The 22043-nt window shown below is 43.9% G+C and overlaps 1 protein-coding gene across 1 annotated transcript in view; it reads right to left on the bottom strand.

Annotated features, from left to right (window-relative positions):
- The window catches only part of DAB1 (DAB adaptor protein 1), a 220144-nt gene that overhangs the window by 124990 nt on the left and 73111 nt on the right, over positions 1–22043 (bottom strand). The window contains exon 3 of the mRNA XM_044302379.1: positions 5640–5779. Coding sequence (XP_044158314.1) covers positions 5640–5779 — 140 coding nt within the window. The remainder of the gene's footprint in view (positions 1–5639; positions 5780–22043) is intronic.

Here is a 22043-nt window from a genome sequence, read left to right as displayed (position 1 = left end):
CGACCGTTGTCATTCCGTGTCCGTTGTTACGTTTTTTGTGATTTTCTGCGGACCCATTGACTTTCAATGGGTCCGTTGAAAACTCGGCTTATGCGCCGTTTGTCATCCGCGTCCGTGATCCGTGGTTCCAGTCCGTCAAAAAAATATAACCTGTCCTATTTTTTTCACGGAAAATGGTTTGCAGACCCATTCAAGTCAATGGGACCGTGAAAAAACACGGAGGCACACAAGATTGTCATCCGCGTCCGTTTTTGCATGGCAAACTTGACTTAGACTTTTTTTTACTTTCCTTCATGTCTGGTGATCCTGCAAAAATAAAGGAAGACACACGGAAACGGATCACGGAACAACGGAACCCCATTTTGCGGAACGGAACACAACAACGGTCGTGGGCATGAGGCCTTAAGTTGAAACTTCCCTGTAAGTTTCAACTTAAATCGCAGTGAGATAAAGTTGTCACCCTGATTTTGTAGTAAAAAGATCAGAGAGAGGCGCGGAGCATTATCCATCATGTTACTGCTCCGTGTCTCCGCTGTCCGGAGCGGGCTTGGCTCTCTTTCATGCAGCGAATTCCACGCACGTGTAAAAGAGCCCAAAGTTTTCTTTCCTGGAGTCCATCCCCCCTTTAAAAGTTGGAGTCTTCATGAAGTCTGAGATGATGTTGTGAAGCGCATGTAACAGATTCTGCTTCCTTCACCTTCTCATGAAACTAAATATAGTAACATTGTAAGGCTACTTCCACACTTGCGGCAGAGTGATCCGGCAAGCAGTTCCGTCGCCGGCAATCTGCATGCAAACGGACAGCATTTGTAGACGGATCCGGATGCAGATCCGTCTTACAAATGCATTGCAAGAACCGATCCGTCTCTCTGTATGTCATCCAGAGAAACGGATCCATTATATATATATTTTTTTTTTACGGATCCGGCATTGCAGTATTTTTAATGCCGGATCCGGCACTAGCACATTTCAATGCATTCCAGCAACTGATCTGGAATTTTGGACGTTGAGAATACCGTAGCATGCTGCGGTATTTCCTCCGTCCAAAACGCCGTCCAGTGACTGAACTGAAGTCATCCTGATGCATCCTGAACTGATTTCTCTCCATTCAGAATGCATTAGGATAAAACTGATCACTTTTCCGGTATTGAGCCCATAGGACGGAACTCAGTTTCGGAAAAGAAAAACGCTAGCATGAAAGTACCCTAAGGCTACTTTCACACTAGCGTTTTTGCCTGATCCGGCAGGGCTCAGCAAAAACGCTTCCATTACTGATAATACAACCGTCTGCATCCGTTATGAATGGATCCGGTTGTATTATGTCTTCTATAGCCAAGACGGATCCATCATGAACTCCATTGAAAGTCAAGAGGGGATGGATCCGTTTTCTTTTGTGTCAGAGTTAAACGGATCCGTCCCCATTGACTTGCATTGTAGGTCCGTTTTGCTCCGCATCCCATGACGGAAAGAAAAACTACAGCATGCTGCGGTTTGCTCTCCGTTCTGGGAACGCAACCAAATGGAAAGGAATGCATTTCGGAGCGCTCCGTTCTGTTCAGTTACGTTTTGGCCCCTTTGACAATGAATGGGGACAAAACAAAAGCGTTTTTTTTCCGGTATTGAGACCCTATGACGGTAGAGTGAAAGTAGCCTGACACTGCTAAATATAATAACATTGTAACACTGCACTAAATAGTCACATTGTGCATACTGTACATTGTATCTATTCCAGATGCTTGATCCTATAAATGTCAAAATGGAAGTTCTTTGGAAACCTCTGAGACCGAAGCATTGGAGCCAAGAGAGAAACCTTAAGGCTTTGTTCAGACTTCAATAATAAAAAGGAGCAGAAACCCTTGTCTCGCACTGCTCGGGATAAAGGCCGTTGTGCTTGCTTACAAGACAAGAACATTAATCTGAAGACCTCCCGGGTTCCATCATCATTTTCTCGAGCTCAGATAAACCTCTCAATTATTGGGAAGAAAAGAATCCAGCATCTCGGAGACAAGGGGACATATTTGCGGACGCCATGGACAGCAGATTTTGTCAGCAGGTGTCGGGGCTGCATGTTCGTTAAATGGAAATGGAAGGGATTAAGACTAATTTCTAATGTGCGCATTTCCATGGTGATAAAAGGAATTACAAATGAAAAAGATTGCTTATTATTACCAAGACACAAAACGTGGCCATAATCAGGTTAAATATTTAGACCAGTGGTCCGCAACCTGTCGCTTCTGAAAGAAGCAAATCTTTGTAAAGCTCCCAGGAGGTACCAAGTAAAGGGATCAGTACCCCAGGGGTTCCGTCATTTACTGGCCCAGAACATAGCGTCCTATAGCTCAGTGACCCAATCTATACTCACAGACCAACTCCCTGGTTCAGCAGCTCAGTACTGGTTTCCAGCGGTTTACTGTTCTAGTATTTCATATGCAGTAGTCTACTGGTCTACTTTCCAGTATGCACTGGTTTACCGGATCCGTATTACTGGTCTAGTTTGTAATATCCCAGTTCACAGTTGTTTAGTGGATAAGTACATTTATAGTTCATTCCACTTTCCTGTTTGCAGGATTAGTATACCAGGGTCCGAAACCATGGAGTGTCGGGGGTGATATAATGTCCCAGTCCCTGGTGTGTAGAGGTTTCATATCTCTAGGTTTCAGATTGATGGGTCCCTGGTGCCGCAGTTATTAACATCCTTTTATTACCCCGACCTCTAGATCTTCAGGTCTCTGCCCCTGGTTGTTTGTACGTTTTAGCTCCCAGGCCCTGAGGATTCATTGTTTGGTTTTGCAGTCACCTCAGAAGTGATTTGATGCCACAGTACTTGGAGACAACTGTATTAGTGACAATTGGGTTGCTGGTTTTGTCAAGTGATTTTGTCCCTTAGCTCTATATAATTTAGTTATTTTGCCATTTAGTGACCCAAGCTCCAGCATCAAGTGGTTCAGTTTTTTACTCCTTGCTCCAAAGGTTCAGTTCTCCAGTCCTTGGTGTCCAGTGTTTTAGTTCTCCAGGCCCTGGTGTGTTTCAGTTCTCCAGGCCCTGGTGTCCAGTGGTTCAGTTCTCCAGGCCCTGGGGTCCAGTGGTTCAGTTCTCCAGGCCCTGGTGTCCAGTGGTTCAGTTCTCCAGGCCCTGGTGTCTAGTGGTTCTGTTCTCCAGGCCCTGGTGTCTAGTGGTTCTGTTCTCCAGGCCCTGGTGTCTAGTGGTTCTGTTCTCCAGGCCCTGGTGTCTAGTGGTTCTGATCTTCATGCCCTGGTGTTAGTGCTTCAGTTCCCCATACTCTTTTGTTCAGTTTCTGCTCTTCAGGCCTTGGAGTTTAATGGTTCAGTTCCTCATGCCTTGGAGACCAGTGGTTAAGTTCCCTTTGCCCTTCTGTTCGGTGGTTCAGTTTTTAAGGCCCTGGTGTCCAGATGTTCATTTTTCCTTGCCTTGGAGTCCATTGATTCAGTTCCCCATAACCGTTTTTTAAGTGGTTCTGGTCTTGAGGCCTTTTTATTCAGTGGTTCAGTTCTCCAGGCCCTAGTGTCCAGTGGTTCAGTTCTCCAGGCCCTGGTGTACAGTGGTTCAGTTTTCCAGGCCCTGGCGTCCAGTGGTTCAGTTCTCCAGGCCCTGGCGTCCAGTGGTTCAGTTCTCCAGGCCCTGGCGTCCAGTGGTTCAGTTCTCCAGGCCCTGGTGTCCAGTGGTTCAGTTCTCCAGGCCCTGGTGTACAGTGGTTCAGTTTTCCAGGCCCTGGCGTCCAGTGGTTCAGTTCTCCAGGCCCTGGCGTCCAGTGGTTCAGTTCTCCAGGCCCTGGCGTCCAGTGGTTCAGTTCTCCAGGCCCTGGCGTCCAGTGGTTCAGTTCTCCAGGCCCTGGTGTCCAGTGGTTCAGTTCTCCAGGCCCTGGCGTCCAGTGGTTCAGTTCTCCAGGCCCTGGCATCCAGTGGTTCAGTTCTCCAGGCCCTGGCGTCCAGTGGTTCAGTTCTCCAGGCCCTGGCGTCCAGTGGTTCAGTTCTCCAGGCCCTGGCATCCAGTGGTTCAGTTCTCCAGGCCCTGGCGTCCAGTGGTTCAGTTCTCCAGGCCCCGGTATCCAGTGGTTCACTTCTCCAGGCCCTGGTGTCCAGTGGTTCAGTTCTCCAGGCCCTGGTGTCCAGTGGTTCTTCATATTATACTGTATCATAATCTTCCTATACATATATGTTTATCAATGCATCTCTTATCCCTACAATACAATACTAAATGTAAAATAATAAAATGAGCACGCCCCGGGATGCAGCCCTGAGAGCCGTCAGTTATCGAGGTCTGTCAGATCACATTGCAGTCTTCCAGGTAACAGAACAGAATAATCCTATGGTGGGCATGATGAGGGATGTACGGTAGTGTTACAATGTGGTGGCGTCTTCCTATCTCTGTGTTATTTGTGACTTTTATTGCTTCTTCTGTTCCTGAGGATGAATTTTCTATCACACTGGAGCACGCTGCTGCACCGAGAATCTCAGATAACAGCGATCGGCGTGGCTTATCCTCCTGCTTTATATATAACATGTATTCAGGAGAGTATTTGTCTTTTAATAATATTACTTTTCAGGATTGTGGCTGAAATCGTTTTCTATCTGATTGCCGTTTCTATAAATATTCTGTTGCTCTTTTGGTGCGATATGCTGCAGAGCTGCACACAGGCGGCCTTCTTTCACATTGATCTGGAGTCACAGACGTGGGACATGTTTATTTGAGGATTCCAGTGGCTTCATAGGATTCTCCAACAATCTCATTGTAATATGGAGGTAGCCCATGTGCCTGAGGAGTAAGAACCTCAGCAAGGTACGTTCTCCATCTCCATGGGCTGTTGATATATCACATAATCTGGTGACATCATAGCTCTGGTATAGTGATGTCACAGCGCTCAGCTTGTCAGTATATACTCCGCATTTGGGTGACTGGGGTCTGTGAACCCCTTATGTATCATTGCCTGTGCCAAACTGCTCACATCATGTTCATATTAGTGCATTAAATAAGAAGTAAATGTATAAACTATGCGCAGCGGGCAGGTACGGGTGGATAAACTCTGGGGTGTTACATTCCATTTTTATTGATTTTATTATTGTTTTTGATATTTTGAGCTAAAAACATTTTTGTAATAGGTTTTTATTAAAACTGTTGCTTGGCTTCTGCAGGTTCCTTGTATCACTTTACATAGCAAGCTGCAGAATATCACTCACAATTAAATCCATCAGAGTAGCCCTTCGATGACTGGTTCTCCGGCCCTTGTCCGGCCTCTCCTGATCTTTGATTTGGCAATACATTAGCTGAGAAGATCATTCAAGAGAGAAGAAAGAGGGATGGTAGAGTGAGAGAGCTAGTCTGATAGATGTCACTCTGAATAGCATTCTGCAGCTGCTATGTACTGTGAAACATAAAAGCTGCAGAATCCAAATTAAGCATTTTTTTTTATAACAACATACTACAAAAAAATTCAACTCAAAATACACCTAAATAAATAAAAAATGGCTTCAATGGTTTTTATCACCTGTAGACCTTTGTAACTTTATGTGAGATGGGTGGAAACCAGTTTCTATGGAGATGTTTCACCGATTGGATTCAGAGATATCAGTGCTGATTCTCTGATAGACCGGTTGACCAATGAAAGGGCTACTAAGCGATACCTTGAGCTTCATCATTGAATCCTGGCATAACTTGTCTCCTCTTGCAGCTGAAACCTCGTCGATCCCAATTAGTTTTGCTTTGTACCGAACACCGTCGCCTTTAAACCTTTTTATTAAAGTAGCTTCGCTGCGATCTTGGCCTGAAAAGACACAGAAAGAAAAAAACGTTCAGGAGATGCAAAGTCTCAACAAGAGGACATCTCCCCCCTCGAGGTGCAGCAGACCCCTGAACCAGATGACGTATCTGACTACCACGGCTTTTCAGGGTTTTTTCTTGCTCGAGGTAAAACTGTTACAAAAAACAAAAGACGGGAGAAATTCCTGGTAAACAAGAAAAATAATCACCATCTGCTGCCCAATGTAAAGCCTACAATAATAACAGCGCATGTGCTCTTACTGGGTTTATACCACGGAATTATTTCTGCTGCAATTCGTTTTACTCCTATACCTTATTTACAACAGAGAGCAACCGACATGTGTCTTACTGAACGGTAACTGTAATACCCAGGCCGCAAAGAGAAGCAGCCTATCCATTCACTAGAGATCAGCGGTGACATCACTGAGAATGTCGCCTATCCATCACTAAAGATCAGCGGTGACATCACTGAGAATGCAGCCTATCCATTCACTAGAGATCAGCGGTGACATCACTGAGAATGCAGCCTATCCATTCACTAGAGATCAGCGGTGACATCCCTGAGAATGCCGCCTATCCATCACTAGAGATCAGCGGTGACATCACTGAGAATGCAGCCTATCCATCACTAGAGATCAGCGGTGACATCACTGAAAATGTCGCCTATCCATCACTAAAGATCAGCGGTGACATCACTGAGAATGTCGCCTATCCATTCACTAAAGATCAGCGGTGACATCACTGAGAATGCAGCCTATCCATTCACTAGAGATCAGCGGTGACATCACTGAGAATGTCGCCTATCCATCACTAAAGATCAGCGGTGACATCACTGAGAATGTCGCCTATCCATTCACTAAAGATCAGCGGTGACATCACTGAGAATGCAGCCTATCCATTCACTAAAGATCAGCGGTGACATCACTGAAAATGCAGCCTATCCATCACTAGAGATCAGCGGTGACATCACTGAGAATGCAGCCTATCCATTCACTAGAGATCAGCGGTGACATCACTGAGAATGCAAGCCTATCCATCACTAGAGATCAGCGGTGACATCACTGAGAATGCAGCCTATCCATTCACTAGAGATCAGCGGTGACATCACTGAGAATGCAGCCTAACCATTCACTAGAGATCAGCGGTGACATCACTGAAAATGCAGCCTATCCATCACTAGAGATCAGCGGTGACATCACTGAGAATGCAGCCTATCCATTCACTAGAGCTCAGCGGTGACATCACTGAAAATGCAGCCTATCCATCACTAGAGATCAGCGGTGACATCACTGAGAATGCAGCCTATCCATTCACTAGAGATCAGCGGTGACATCACTGAGAATGCAGCCTAACCATTCACTAGAGATCAGCGGTGACATCACTGAGAATGCAAGCCTATCCATCACTAGAAATCAGCGGTGACATCACTGAGAATGCAGCCTATCCATCACTAGAGATCAGCGGTGACATCACTGAGAATGCAGCCTATCCATTCACTAGAGATCAGCGGTGACATCACTGAGAATGCAGCCTAACCATTCACTAGAGATCAGCGGTGACATCACTGAGAATGCAAGCCTATCCATCACTAGAAATCAGCGGTGACATCACTGAGAATGCAGCCTATCCATCACTAGAGATCAGCGGTGACATCACTGAGAATGCAGCCTATCCATCACTAAAGATCAGCGGTGACATCACTGAGAATGCAGCCTATCCATCACTAGTGATCAGCGGTGACATCACTGAGAATGCAGCCTATCCATTCACTAGAGATCAGCGGTGACATCACTGAGAATGCAGCCTATCCATTCAGTAGAGATCAGCGGTGACATCACTGAGAATGCAGCCTATCCATTCACTAGAGATCAGCGGTGACATCACTGAGAATGCAGCCTATCCATCACTAGAGATCAGCGGTGACATCACTGAGAATGCAGCCTATCCATTCAGTAGAGATCAGCGGTGACATCACTGAGAATGCAGCCTATCCATTCACTAGAGATCAGCGGTGACATCACTGGGAATGCAACCTATCCATCACTAGAGATCAGCGGTGACATCATTGAGAATCATTGGAGTTCTGCTGATCTCACTCATTTTCAGCCTTGTCTGGAATTGTCCTTTAAAGAGCCTCTGTCACCCGGCTCCACCCTCCCCCACCGGCGGGATATAGCCTCCTAGGGTTGATGACACTGACAAAAACTAAACCTTTTTTTCTTCTCTGGTTGTTCCGGTGGTGGAGAAAAAGCAACTTTTATAAATAGGCAACTGAAGTGTTGGAGCACTGCTTCAGCGGCGGCCCTGTTGCTTTATAATGATGTCCCTGTTCTGTTGATCTCGCCCCCAAGGGTCTGGGGTTGTCAATCGAAAGGCATGGGGGGCGTGATCAAAAGGAGAGGGGGTCATTATGAAGCAACGGGGGACGTTGCTGAAGCAGTGCTCGGATACAGGGGGTATCAACAGGGCATCTTCCTGTGAACTGGTCTAAGGTCAAAGGACCTTTATTAGGGAAGGAAAAAAAGGGTCTGATTTTTTTAAAATAAATAAATAAAGCCCCCCCTGTTTATGTGAAGTGTCTGGCATTAACTTGGGTCCAACGTCTTTATCTTTTTACTAAATTTTATGAAAATTAAAGAAAAGTTGTCACAGCCCCGCCCCAACCTTAAAGCGACCCTACAGTCCAAACGTAAAATATGTTACTTTATATTATATTATTATTGTTATATATATATTTTAAGGTCACGACCAGTCAAACTATAAGATTAATGTAATACCTCCAGGCACAACGTCTCAGACTTCTATGGTCCCTCGAGTAGACCAGAGCACCAGGGAGGCAGACGTCAGAGACTTTCACAGGAAATTGCTCTAAAATATAGAGTTTGTCGGGGGAGGGGGCGAGGTACCGCCATTTATCAGCCTCTTGGCCAAACGGCCTATTTATGGAAATATATATTTTTTTTCTGCTCGCATTAAGAAATAAACTCTGTTATATCGGGGAGTTGCTGGAAGTTTCCATAGTTACGGGGCAGCTATTCTGAGACGTATTGGCAGCGGCGCGCGCTGAGCAGAGCTGACTTATCTAAACGTGTTATTACTGCAGGAAGAAAAACCTGTGAAAGAGCAACTGGTTTCCCAAAAGAAAGAAATCTCTAACAAGTAAATAGATGTAAAATACAAAAAAGCAACATAGTTAACATCGTCTATTGTGCGCCTGCCACTTAAAGGGAAAGGCAGCCAATAATAGTTATTAGTCTGTGGAGTGCCTATCATGGAGGCAGGAGGTGGGGGAAGCCATGATGAATGCCTGACCCAATGTTATAATTGCCTGCCAGCCCCTCTCTCCACACCTCATCCCCCTCTCCTTCCATTACACAATACACAGCCATCAGCGGTGCTTAGGACAAGGCGGTGGCAGCTAGACATCACCGCACCCACGGGGTTAATGCCTAAACTAACTATAGAGGAAACTGCTGTGACAATTAGCAGACATGAAATTGACTAAAACCCTTGTCACCCGCTCCTCCCTAGACAAGAGTATATGCCCCTGTGCTAATGTTAGGGCGGGTTCGGACTCGCTTTAGGGTATTCCCCTTATAGGTTCCGTTTATAATGGAATTCGTAAGACGGAATGCAAAACGGAAGCTTTTGAGAGGCATTCCGTTTTGATCCATCATAATAAACGTCTATGGGCAAGGATAATAGATCCATCTGGTCGACTTTGCCTCTGAAAGGCTTCCGTTTTGCATTCCGTCTACGAATACCGTTATAAACGGAATCTATAACGGAATACCTTGACGCAAGTGCAAACCCACCCTTTACCAGTGTTTTGTATCCCGGTATCCCGGTGGCAGTCACATGAATAGCTCTGTGTCTCTGAATGCAGCAGCTCTCTCTTCCTCTCCCCCAGCAGCAAGTCCCAGCACAAGCTGAAAAATGATGTTTTCTTGAAGAACTGAAGACAGTCTGTATCCTGCTGGGTGGTCTCCCCATGAATTAACCACCAAAAAATCCATCCGGGCTCCATACAATTAATTAATTAGAAGTAATTACATGCCTGCAGAGACCAGCCCAGGAACACAGGAGGACACACGAGTACTGTGGGAACCATCACATACACTATAAGATACGGCACCGGGAGCATTACCAATGCGGAGGGAGATTAATTAATGATAAGTAGAGCACACGGCAAGTTCTGTGCCGCCGTACGAGGACACAACGGAGAGGAGATATCACTCCCATCATCACACTTCATGTGTGTTACAAAAACATCAATCGCGTCTGTATCTCAGAAAACCCTTTGGTCTTTTTCTTATAAATAAAAACATCCAAAAAACGCCTCGATAATTAATTAGGTCCCAAATATAAGACTGAACTGAGCAGCAATGAGAAAATGAGAAAGGTTTGATTGAAAATAATGGTTCTTAAAGGGGCGCTCTGCTCACAGCTCAGACACTGTTTTCTTTCTGCCACAGACGACCATTGTCTTCTCCTCCGCACCGGCAATGGCTCCGGCCTTTCTACATACCTACACCTTACACAGGACCACTACTGGTGACCACCGCCGTCACCATGACATGTGCAGACAGCGTGGTCACCGATACAGGACGTTCTTTCGGGGGTTTCCACCTCTGTCTGACACATTTAAAGGGATTCTCCGCTCTCATTAAATTGAGACTATTGATGTGATATGAACAGCTCAGGGGATGCTTAATAAACTCTATGTTTCAAGTCCCTTTCAAGATCTCTGCTTGCTGTCTGTGAGTGTAACCATTCTTATTTATATTCATGGATTGAAAACCAGCCCTGATCACGTGTCTCGCATACAGGTGCAGGATTGTTACAGTGTATGAGGGCAGTTTCTAGTAACTGAAGGACTCCAGGAGGCGACCAAATACCAATAATTAAAATACGGATTTCTGTACTGTTTAGACAATGCTTTCTCACCCCATTTTCTTACCCATGTTTTAAGGGTGGCAAACTGGGCATTTGCCCAGGGGCCCTATTTCCTTGAGGGTCCTGAGTACTAGAGCAACCAAAGAGTGGAGAATGTGAATATTCAGTCATCTGAACCACCAGGGACATTACCTTATTGTCACAGACCACCAGGGACATTACCTTATTGTCACAGACCACCAGGGACATTACCTTATTGTCACAGACCAGCAGGGACATTACCTTATTGTCACAGACCACCAGGGACATTACCTTATTGTCACAGACCACTAGGGTTATTACTTAATTGTCACAGACCACCAGGGACGTTACCTCATTGTCACAGACCACCAGGGACATTACCTTATTGTCACAGACCACCAGGGACATTACCTTATTGTCACAGACCACCAGGGACATTACCTAATTGTCACAGACCACCAGGGACATTACCTTATTGTCACAGACCACCAGGGACATTACCTTATTGTCACAGACCACCAGGGACATTACCTTATTGTCACAGACCACCAGGGACATTACCTTATTGTCACAGACCACCAGGGACATTACCTTATTGTCACAGACCACCAGGGACATTACCTTATTGTCACAGACCACCAGAGACATTACCTTATTGTCACAGACCACCAAGGACATTACCTTATTGTCACAGACCACCAGGGACATTACCTTATTGTCACAGACCACCAGGGACATTACCTTATTGTCACAGACCACCAGGGACTTTGCTGTTAACCCCTTCACTGCTTACACCATGTATCGTATGGCAGTGTTATTTGGACACAGTAACAGTTTTAGGCCTACAGAGCCCCTCTGCAATGTTTGGTCCTTCGGGGCCAGGTTCTGATATAGGCTGTGGTCTGGAGGTCTGAATTAAATTAGGGGTCTGGTCTGGGGTCTGATTATGCTTTAGGGGATCTTTATTAATTTAGGGATCTGATCTGTAGTCTGAATTTAAGGGTCTGGGGTCTGGTTATAGTATATGGGATTTTTATTAATTTAGGGGTCGATCTGGGGTTTGAATTATTTTAGGGGTCTGGTGCGGGGTCTGATCTGAGGTATGATGAATTCAGGGCTCTGGCGTGTGGTCTAAATGTATCTAAGATTCTGATCCGAGGATTGAACTCATTTCAGGGGTTTCATCTGCGGTTTGAGACATTTTAAGGATATGGTCTGGGGTCTAAATTAATTTAGGGGTCTGGTCTGGGGGTTGATTATGGTTTATGGGATCTTTATTAATTTAGAGGTCTGATTTCATTTAAGGGTATTGTCTGGGCTTTGAATCATTTTAGGAGTCTGATTATAGTTTCTGGGGTCTGGTCTGGGGTTCAACGCCCTGTTTTCACAGAAGTTTTGTCTCTCTGACTTTCACAAAGAGTCGGTAAACCCCAGAATCTTCCTCAGCGTCACCATCACGTAATCTAGCGTGCCCTCTAAAGACTGATCCCCTCGACCACCTCTCCAGAAAACACCCCCAAACAACCGCCACTGAAATCACACGGCCGGGGTGCAATTTGATTTTAGGCAGGAAAGACTGAATGAGGCTGATCTGTAACAGTTTGTGATCGCAGGCAGCAAGAATTTAGCACGAGGAAGCAGGAAACATCATAATGGAGGACAAAACTGAGTTTATATATGTGAAAAGAATCAATGTATACGTGTAGATCCTGATACCTATCCTGTTTTGTGGTCTGCACAGTACTTCCCTTGTTAGAGCTGCAGTTTGTGCTCCAGAGCTGTCCTTCCTTCAAAAAGTTACAACAATATTCAGACACTTGGTCATCCAGTCACTGTTTGCCAACACAAAATCCCTCTTATTGTGGATTTCTACAAGATTAAAGGATAAAAACCGTGTCCATGCATCAGGTTGGTGGCCATAAAGGTCCATGGACCGCAGTATACAATTCTACATGTATACATTGTTGCACAACGTTTCCTTCTTTACTTCTGTGTCAGTTTTCATTGTACTTGTAGAAAGCTTTTCATGCAACTGGAGGCTCAGGATGAACACTCTAGTCCCAGGAAGCGCAAAGCGCGGCTTTACGGCAGAATACAGACAATCTTTATATCCGTGGGGCCCTTTAAGAGTATGCGGCCATGGTGTCCGATTTGTATAGGATTTCCGAAATTCTCTTCTACTCATGTGAAGCAGTTTATCAATAGTTCACCTGCCCATAAACCGTCTCCGGGGTCAGCCGTGTATTATTTATGCGCATTTCACGGCTTGTCACCCCGAGCCGCTCTATGAGTCATGGCACCGGCGGTCGCTTCTGCTTATGTTTCTTGCTTTTGATTACATCGACTTTATGATTCATCGTAGACATTGGAAACATCTGTTCCAGAACAGGTTCCCAGCGCTCGTTGCCCTGTAATTTAAGGAAGGATGGGAAGAGCTGCAATGTACTAATGCCATGAACATGGGATGGGGGGCACTAGGACCTCCCGTCACAGCTGATTAGGAGTGCGTTAGTGTCAAGAAGCTGCTGGAAAGGGGCCTGATTTTCATCTTTGCTATGTAGCCCTCAAAAACATTAAACCTTCAATTATTTTTGTTGTATGTGGCCCCTACAGACTATCATATAAGGGTTCTGGTCACCCAGCTTTCCACAGACTCAGAGCGACACATAGTTACAGGGGTACTATACCTTAGACAGGCAATAATTGTTAGGATGATGGTGGTATGACCAGTGGGACCTCGGTGATCATGAGAATCGGGGGGTTCCATGCCCCCCCTTTAAATGGAGCAATGATTGAGCATGCACACAGCCACTTTGTTCGGTCTATTGGACTGATGGAGATAGCCGAGCGCTGACCCAACCCTAGGAGTCCCATAGAGACAGAGTGTGCATGCTCTACCTACTACTGCAGTCATACGGAGGCACCCCGGGGATCTCAGTGGTCGGACCCCCACTGATCTAACAGTTATCCCTTTGCCAACGGATAGGGGGACAACATGTTTTATCCAGAATAGCCCAGTTTAGACAGTTTCATTCTTTCCAACCCTCTCTCTTTAACATATCTGTTTGTGTGTCAGTCTTTACTGTAGTTTTTGCATTCTGTTTATCAACCAGTAGGCTCAGAATAAACAATGCTGTAGGCCCCAGGGGAATGTAGTACGGATTGGAATAGTTGGCAGACAAAAGTTATATTTTAAGGTAATATAATATAGGATTATATCCCATGTAGTGTAGAGGGGAAAGTGAATTTCTATGTACTCTATACACAAAGAAATAACAACTAGAAGGAAAAAATCTATGCTTTACACTGCAGGCTGCACCCAGAGAACTGAAGCAAAATAGAAACCAAAAATGAAACAAAAGGAAAGTTTTATGACTAAAAGTAACAAACTTTGACCCCAATGTTTCTAAGTAGCAAAAGGTTTCCAGTAAATGATACTTTTGTATCTCAGGATTATCATGAAGTTGCAGTTTCTGAGACCCTGTAAATCTTAAATTAGATGCAGTAAACACGAATTTACTAGAAAGTCGTGAAATCTTCTGCGTGCGCTGCGTGCGTTTATGAGAACAGTGCCGGAGAATTACTCGCTAAAGAGAGGATAGCGAACGCGTTCAGTGCAAGTGCTGACCCGTTAAGGATTGAGATGAATGAGATAGAAATTCTATTTCTTATGAAATCTCTTCGGTTTCTTAGGAGGAGAAAATAACATCAAACCCGACGGGCGGAGAGTAAAAAAAAAAAAAAAGAAGAAGCGGCCTGGGCGCGCTGGATCGGCCGCCTCGCCGCAGTTTCCACAGAGTCCTGAGTCACTGAGAACCATTTACTGCAGAAAATCACATTATTAGAAATGAAGCTTTATAAAGGAGGATTAAGGGGCTCAGACAATTCTCCTGGGGTCTGAGGCGAGAACAGCCGCAAATATAACGAGGCAAAGAGAAGGAATAAAATGTCTCAGGTGTGCAGGCCCGTCCTGCAAGAAACAGGGGAAAAACGAAATCCCCATGATAACACTTCCCGGGTAAACAATCAGACGTACTACTGTTAGGTCAGATGGGTACAATCCATATGACAGGGCCTAACCCAGGACAGGAAGTATTATCATGGGGACACGGAGTGTGGAAGGCGCGGGCCTCATCAGAAATACATATACACATGAAATCATGCAAGTACTTTGCTTTAAATGCGTTCTCCGGAATTTTCATATTGATGGCCTGCGCTCGTGACAGGTTATCAATGGAGATTAGCCAATTATTCAAAAATTCGATTTGGCTACTTTGCCAAATTTAACCCAAAAATTTGCTTTGTGACAAAGCGCATTTCTTTGTACGTAGTGGGTGCAATGACAGGGAGCAGCAATTGTGTCGCCGCCCCATCATTGTACGCCTCAGACACCGCGACATCTGAAAGTAATAATACAATGTCAAATCAATAAATCAATAAATGACATCATACTTACTCGCGAAGGCCCGGCCTCCACCATCTTCATCGAAGATCTGGAGCGAAATCTTGCGTGTCCCGCGATGACGTCATGACGACGGCCGGCATGGTGACGTATGACGGGATTTCATCTTCAATCAAGATAGTGGTGGCCGGCCCGCCGCCACCAAATGGATAAGGTAGTGTAAGTATGATTTTTTATTTTTTTTGCTTCTTACACCATTTCAGGGAAAATCGTTTCGCTACCACGAAGCACGAAGAAATACGGTTTTGCGGCAAATAAAATTTTCCCTGAAATTCTTATCGCTCATCTCTAGTTATCAATATGAAATCGGATAGTCGATCAGCTGTTTGAGGATGCTGTGGCGCTCACTGAAGGTCTGGTGAGCGGTGTAGCCTTCTCAGAGCTTACCGGACACAGCGCCATGCACTCGATAGTGGCCGTGCTTGGTACTGCAGCCCCATTAATGTAAAAGCTGCGCCTGGGCCATGTGACCGATAAACATGACATCACTGGCTAGGAGGAAGCCTAAGTGCTCACAAAGCTGATAGGTGGGGGTGCCAGGAGTCGGACCCCCACTGTTCTGATATTGATGACCTAACCTGGCCATCAATATGAAAATCCTGAAAAAACGCTTTATTCTATTGTACCGTAAAATCCAACACGTCACTGGACAGAAAGCAGTGCTCCGTCTCTGTGTTTCTATGGGAAGCCTTTGTTCCAGCCGCAATCTTTCAATAAAACATGGCGCTTGTGGGCTGCGAGCGCATATAGCGCTGCCTCCTAGTTCTTCTCTTTGGCCACTTACCAGTCTTTACTGACATGCAAATTATCCCTTTGGCAAACAAATTGACTTCAGGAAAAATTCGATTCGCCATGAAGTTAAATTTCCTTGCGCTTGGTGGTAACGAATCAATTTTGCCAGAAAAACAAAAAAAAAGATATACTCAACTCGTCCATTTGCGCACTAAGAGGACAACGCGGCCATCTTGTTTGAAGATACCATGCGAAATCTCGTGCGCTGTGATGTAAGATGTCACTATGCCAGCTAGCGTGATGATGTCATCACATCACCATGGAAGATTTTCAATCAAGATGGCCGCAACGGCCTCTATGCGATCAAATGGATACTTTTTTTTTTTAACCCTGATTAACCCCTGAAAGGCCTAAATGGTAGCCTCAGATGCCGCGATCAGCGGTGAACGCGGCATCTGAGGGGTTAAATTCTACGTCATTGTGCGTGCCCGCTACATACAAAAAAATGTGCTTCTTGACAAAGTAATTGATCAGAAAATAAATTTCTTTATGAAATTTGTCGAAGCAGCCGAATCGAATCTTCCATAACTTCGCTCAACATCGAACGATCATTTGACTTGCAATAAGGAGGATGTTTGGCCTGTAGGGAATCGGTCTCGGATCCGTAAGCTTTCCCTTCAGTAGAATATAATGGGAACGCCGGAAGATGAATGTTAAATATCTGTGCAAATAGAATCGCTGATTAATATGAGGAAATTCTCCGGGGTTAAAGGGGTTCTGCAGTTCTTTTAAACTGATGATCTATCCTCTGCATAGATCATCAGCATCTGATCGACGGGGGTCCGACACCCGGGACCCCCGCCGATCAGCTGTTTGAGAAGGCAGTAGCACCGCAGCCTTCTCGCTGTTTACCGCAGGCCCAGTGACGTCACAACTAGTATCAATGGCCTGGGCGCGGCGAAGCTCCATTTAAGTGAACAGGGCCTACTCCCGCTTAGGCCAGTGATACTAGTCGTGACGTCACTGGGCCGACGGTAAACAGCGCGGTCGGACCCCCACCGATCAGATGCTGATGATCATTCCAGAGGATAGATCATCAGTTAAAAAAAGAAACTGCAGAACCCCTTTAAGGCTCAAAATTATCTACACAGCCCTCAGCAGCCACGGCCAAGACAATTACTGAATGAGACGATAGAAGGATTAACTCAGGAGAAGAATAAGTGCCACACAAGGTAAACCAAGGTCACAGACATCCTACTAAGGGATTAAAGGAGAATCATTCTTTATACTACAGAGCAACAGCATTTCCATCATATTATCATACAGAGAGTCCCAATAATAATAATGGTAACTCATATGCAAAGTAAAGTAATCTCCAAAGGATAGACAGTACAAGAATATTATATAATACTGCCTCCTATGTACAAGAATATAACTACTATAATACTGTCTCCTATGTACAAGAATATAACTACTATAATACTGCCCCTATGTACAAGAATATAACTACTATAATACTGCTTCTATGTACAAGAATATAACTACTATAATACTGTCCCTATGTACAAGAATATAACTACTATAATACTGCTCCTATGTACAGGAATATAACTACTATAATACTGCTCCTATGTACAAGTATATAACTACTATAATACTGCCTCCTATGTACAAGAAGATAACTACTATAATACTGCCTCCTATGTACAAGAATATAACTACTATGATACTGCTCCGATATACAAGAATATAACTACTATAATACTGCTCCGATGTACAAGAATATAACTACTATAATACTGCTCCTATGTACAAGAATATAACTACTATAATACTGCTCCTATGTACAAGAATATAACTACTATAATACTGCCTCCTATGTACAAGAATATAACTACTATAATACTGCTCCTATGTACAAGAATATGACTACTATAATACTGCTCCTATGTACAAGAATATAACTACTATAATACTGCTCCCTATGTACAAGAATATAACTACTATAATACTGCCTCCTATGTACAGGAATATAACTACTATAATACTGCTCCTATGTACAAGAAGATAACTACTATAATACTGCCTCCTATGTACAAGAATATAACTACTATAATACTGCTCCGATATACAAGAATATAACTACTATAATACTGCTCCGATGTACAAGAATATAACTACTATAATACTGCTCCTATGTACAAGAATATAACTACTATAATACTGCTCCTATGTACAAGAATATAACTACTATAATACTGCCTCCTATGTACAAGAATATAACTACTATAATACTGCTCCTATGCACAAGAATATGACTACTATAATACTGCTCCCTATGTACAAGAATATAACTACTATAATACTGCCTCCTATGTACAAGAAAATAACTACTATAATACTGCCTCCTATGTACAAGAATATAATTACTATAATACTGCTCCTATGTACAAGAATATAACTACTATAATACTGCCTCCTATGTACAAGAACTACTATAATACTGCCTCCTATGTACAAGAATATAACTACTATAATACTGCTCCTATGTACAAGAATATAAGTACTATAATACTGCTCCTATGTACAAGAATATAAGTACTATAATACTGCTCCTATGTACAAGAATATAAATACTATAATACTGCTCCTGTGTACAAGAATATAACTACTATAATACTGCCTCCTATGTACAGGAATATAACTACTATAATACTGCTCCTATGTACAAGAATGTAACTACTATAATACTGCTCCTATGTACAAGAATATAACTACTATAATACTGCTCCTATGTACAAGAATATAACTACTATAATACTGCTCCTATGTACAAGAATATAAATACTATAATACTGCTCCTGTGTACAAGAATATAACTACTATAATACTGCCTCCTATGTACAGGAATATAACTACTATAATACTGCTCCTATGTACAAGAATGTAACTACTATAATACTGCTCCTATGTACAAGAATATAACTACTATAATACTGCTCCTATGTACAAGAATATAACTACTATAATACTGCTCCTATGTACAAGAATGTAACTACTATAATACTGCTCCTATGTACAAGAATATAACTACTATAATACTGCTCCTATGTACAAGAATATAACTACTATAATACTGCTCCTATGTACAAGAATGTAACTACTATAATACTGCTCCTATGTACAAGAATATAACTACTATAATACTGCTCCTATGTACAAGAATATAACTACTATAATACTGCTCCTATGTACAAGAATATAACTACTATAATACTGCTCCAATATACAAGAATATAACTACTATAATACTGCTCCTATGTATAGAATATAACTACTATAATACTGCCTCATATGTACAGGAATATAACTACTATAATACTGCTCCTATGTACAAGAATATAACTACTATAATACTGCTCCTATGTACAAGAATCTAAAAAAAGAAATAAAAAAAATCCTGGAATTTTTGATTCTCCTTTTCAGTGTAAACTCACATGAAGCTCAGGTTTATGCCTCTGATACGTTCCGCACTCTCAGAAATAGCCTGGATGGCAGACAAGGTCCATGTCACTTATGTAGTTTGTAGAGGGGAGATGTAACCCAATCACTCAGCATGTGACAGGCTCCTCATTGTGCTCCCCAACACCTCTATCTTTAACCCCATCTTTTCCATACAACAACAAGGGGCAGAAATGCTTTTCAAATACATTGTTAAAAAGTGGGTGGATTCCTGGTAACATTTCTGCTTATTCTAGACATACACTTGTCACATTGTGACTTCTCTTCCCCATATGGCGACATTATCTTTTTTTCCTTGGGTTCTTCACTTAAGAAGCAGCGTACATTAAGCGCGGCCCCACGCTGAGACATTTCCATCTGACAGCCCCTTGTGTCTCTCCTCCGCTGAGACATTCTCCATTACGTGTGAACTCTTCGCTCTGGTTTGGTCTTTACGTCTTGTGTGACTTCTTCGGATGATGCTGGTGGCGACATTAAATACCATGACAAGAGCTGACCCTGTGACCTCTGAGAAGTCGCATCAACGCTGAATATCACAGAGCGGAGATTTATAGGGAGCGGATGATGGGGATATTGATCACAAGAGGCACAGGCTGTACAGCAGCAGTGTCATGATGTGTAGCTACAAAGGCTGCAGTCACCCCCTCTGTCACCTTACAGGACAGCAGTACACCATCATTGCTCCTTCTCCGGTCACATCCAGAGCTGCATTTACAAATATGCCCTGTGATGTCTAAATACTACATCTCCAGTCATGCACCACAGTGACAGGGTGATTGATATAAGTTTCTGCAGCTTTAGTGCTAAGCTGAATGTGGTGGAGTTGTAAATGCAGCTCTGGATGTGAGTGGAGTCAGGTTACAGTACAGTTTATTAGGGTTGTCTTGTAGCTGTGTGCAGCTTGACACGGCCCTGAAAGATTCTCATCTGCTGCAGATAACCAGTGAAGGCGCTGGTGAAGGTGTGGGGCCCCAACTCTAAAAGGGCACCCAACCAACCATGAGCCACTTATAATACTGGTATCTTCTTGTGAGGGACTGTTGAGTCCCCACAGGCACCAGGGTCCAGGTGTGACCAGGCGCTACATCCGCCACCCCTGTATTTAACAGAGCTATTGACATCCTGACACCCACAAGCTGTCGAGGCATGCTGGGAGTTGTAGTTTCATAGCAGCTGGAAAGCCAAAGGTTGGTAATCATTGTTATGAGACCTATAATACAGTCGTGGCCAAAAGTTTTGAGAATGACACAAATATTAGTTTTCACAAAGTTTGCTGCTAAACTGCTTTTCGATCTTTGTTTCCGTTGTTTCTGTGATGTAGTGAAATATAATTACACGCACTTCATACGTTCCAAAGGCTTTTATCGACAATTACATGACATTTATGCAGAGTCAGTATTTGCAGGGTTGGCCCTTCTTTTTCAGGACCTCTGCAATCCGACTGGGCATGCTCTCAATCAACTTCTGGGCCAAGTCCTGACTGATAGCAACCCATTCTTTCATAATCACTTCTTGGAGTTTGTCAGAATTAGTGGGTTTTTGTTTGTCCACCCGCCTCTTGAGGATTGACCACAAGTTCTCAATGGGATTAAGATCTGGGGAGTTTCCAGGCCATGGGCCCAAAATGTAGACGTTTTGGTCCCCGAGCCACTTAGTTATCACTTTTGCCTTATGGCACGGTGCTCCATCGTGCTGGAAAATGCATTGTTCTTCACCAAACTGTTGTTGGATTGTTGGAAGAAGTTGCTGTTGGAGGGTGTTTTGGTGCCATTCTTTATTCATGGCTGTGTTTTTGGGCAAAATTGTGAGTGAGCCCACTCCCTTGGATGAGAATCAACCCCACACATGAATGGTCTCAGGATGCTTTACTGCATGACACAGGACTGATGGTAGCGCTCACCTTTTCTTCTCCAGACAAGCCTTTTTCCTGATGCCCCAAACAATCGGAAAGAGGCTTCATCGGAGAATAGGACTTTGCCCCAGTCCTCAGCAGTCCATTCACCATATTTTCTACAGAAGGTCAATCTGTCCCTGATGTTTTTTTTTTGGAGAGAAGTGGCTTCTTTGCTGCCCTTCTTGACACCAGGCCATCTTCCAAAAGTCTTGGCCTCACTGTGCGTGCAGATGCGCTCACACCTGCCTGCTGCCATTCCTGAGCAAGCTCTGCACTGGTGGCACTCTGATCCCGCAACTGAATCCTCTTTAGGAGACGATCCTGGCGCTTGCTGGACTTTCTTGGATGCCCTGAAGCCTTCTTAACAAGAATTGAACCTCTTTCCTTGAAGTTCTTGATGATCCTATAAATTGTTGATTGAGGTGCAATCTTAGTAGCCACAATATCCTTGCCTGTGAAGCCATTTTTATGCAACGCAATGATGGCTGCACGCGTTTCTTTGCAGGTCACCATGGTTAACAATGGAAGAACAATGATATCAAGCATCACCCTCCTTTTAACAGGTCAAGTTTGCCATTTTAACCCAATCAGCCTGACATAATGGTCTCCAGCCTTGTGCTCGTCAACATTCTCACCTGAGTTAACAAGACGATTACTGAAATGATCTCAGCAGGTCCTTTAATGACAGCAATGAAATGCAGTGGAAAGGTTTTTTTGGGATTAAGTTCATTTTCATGGCAA

This window comes from Bufo gargarizans, chromosome 7, assembly GCF_014858855.1.
Source record: "Bufo gargarizans isolate SCDJY-AF-19 chromosome 7, ASM1485885v1, whole genome shotgun sequence".
NCBI classification, from domain to species: domain Eukaryota; kingdom Metazoa; phylum Chordata; class Amphibia; order Anura; family Bufonidae; genus Bufo; species Bufo gargarizans.
The sequence above is the reverse complement of the archived record's forward strand: the minus strand, read 5'-3'. Positions and strand labels throughout refer to the sequence as shown.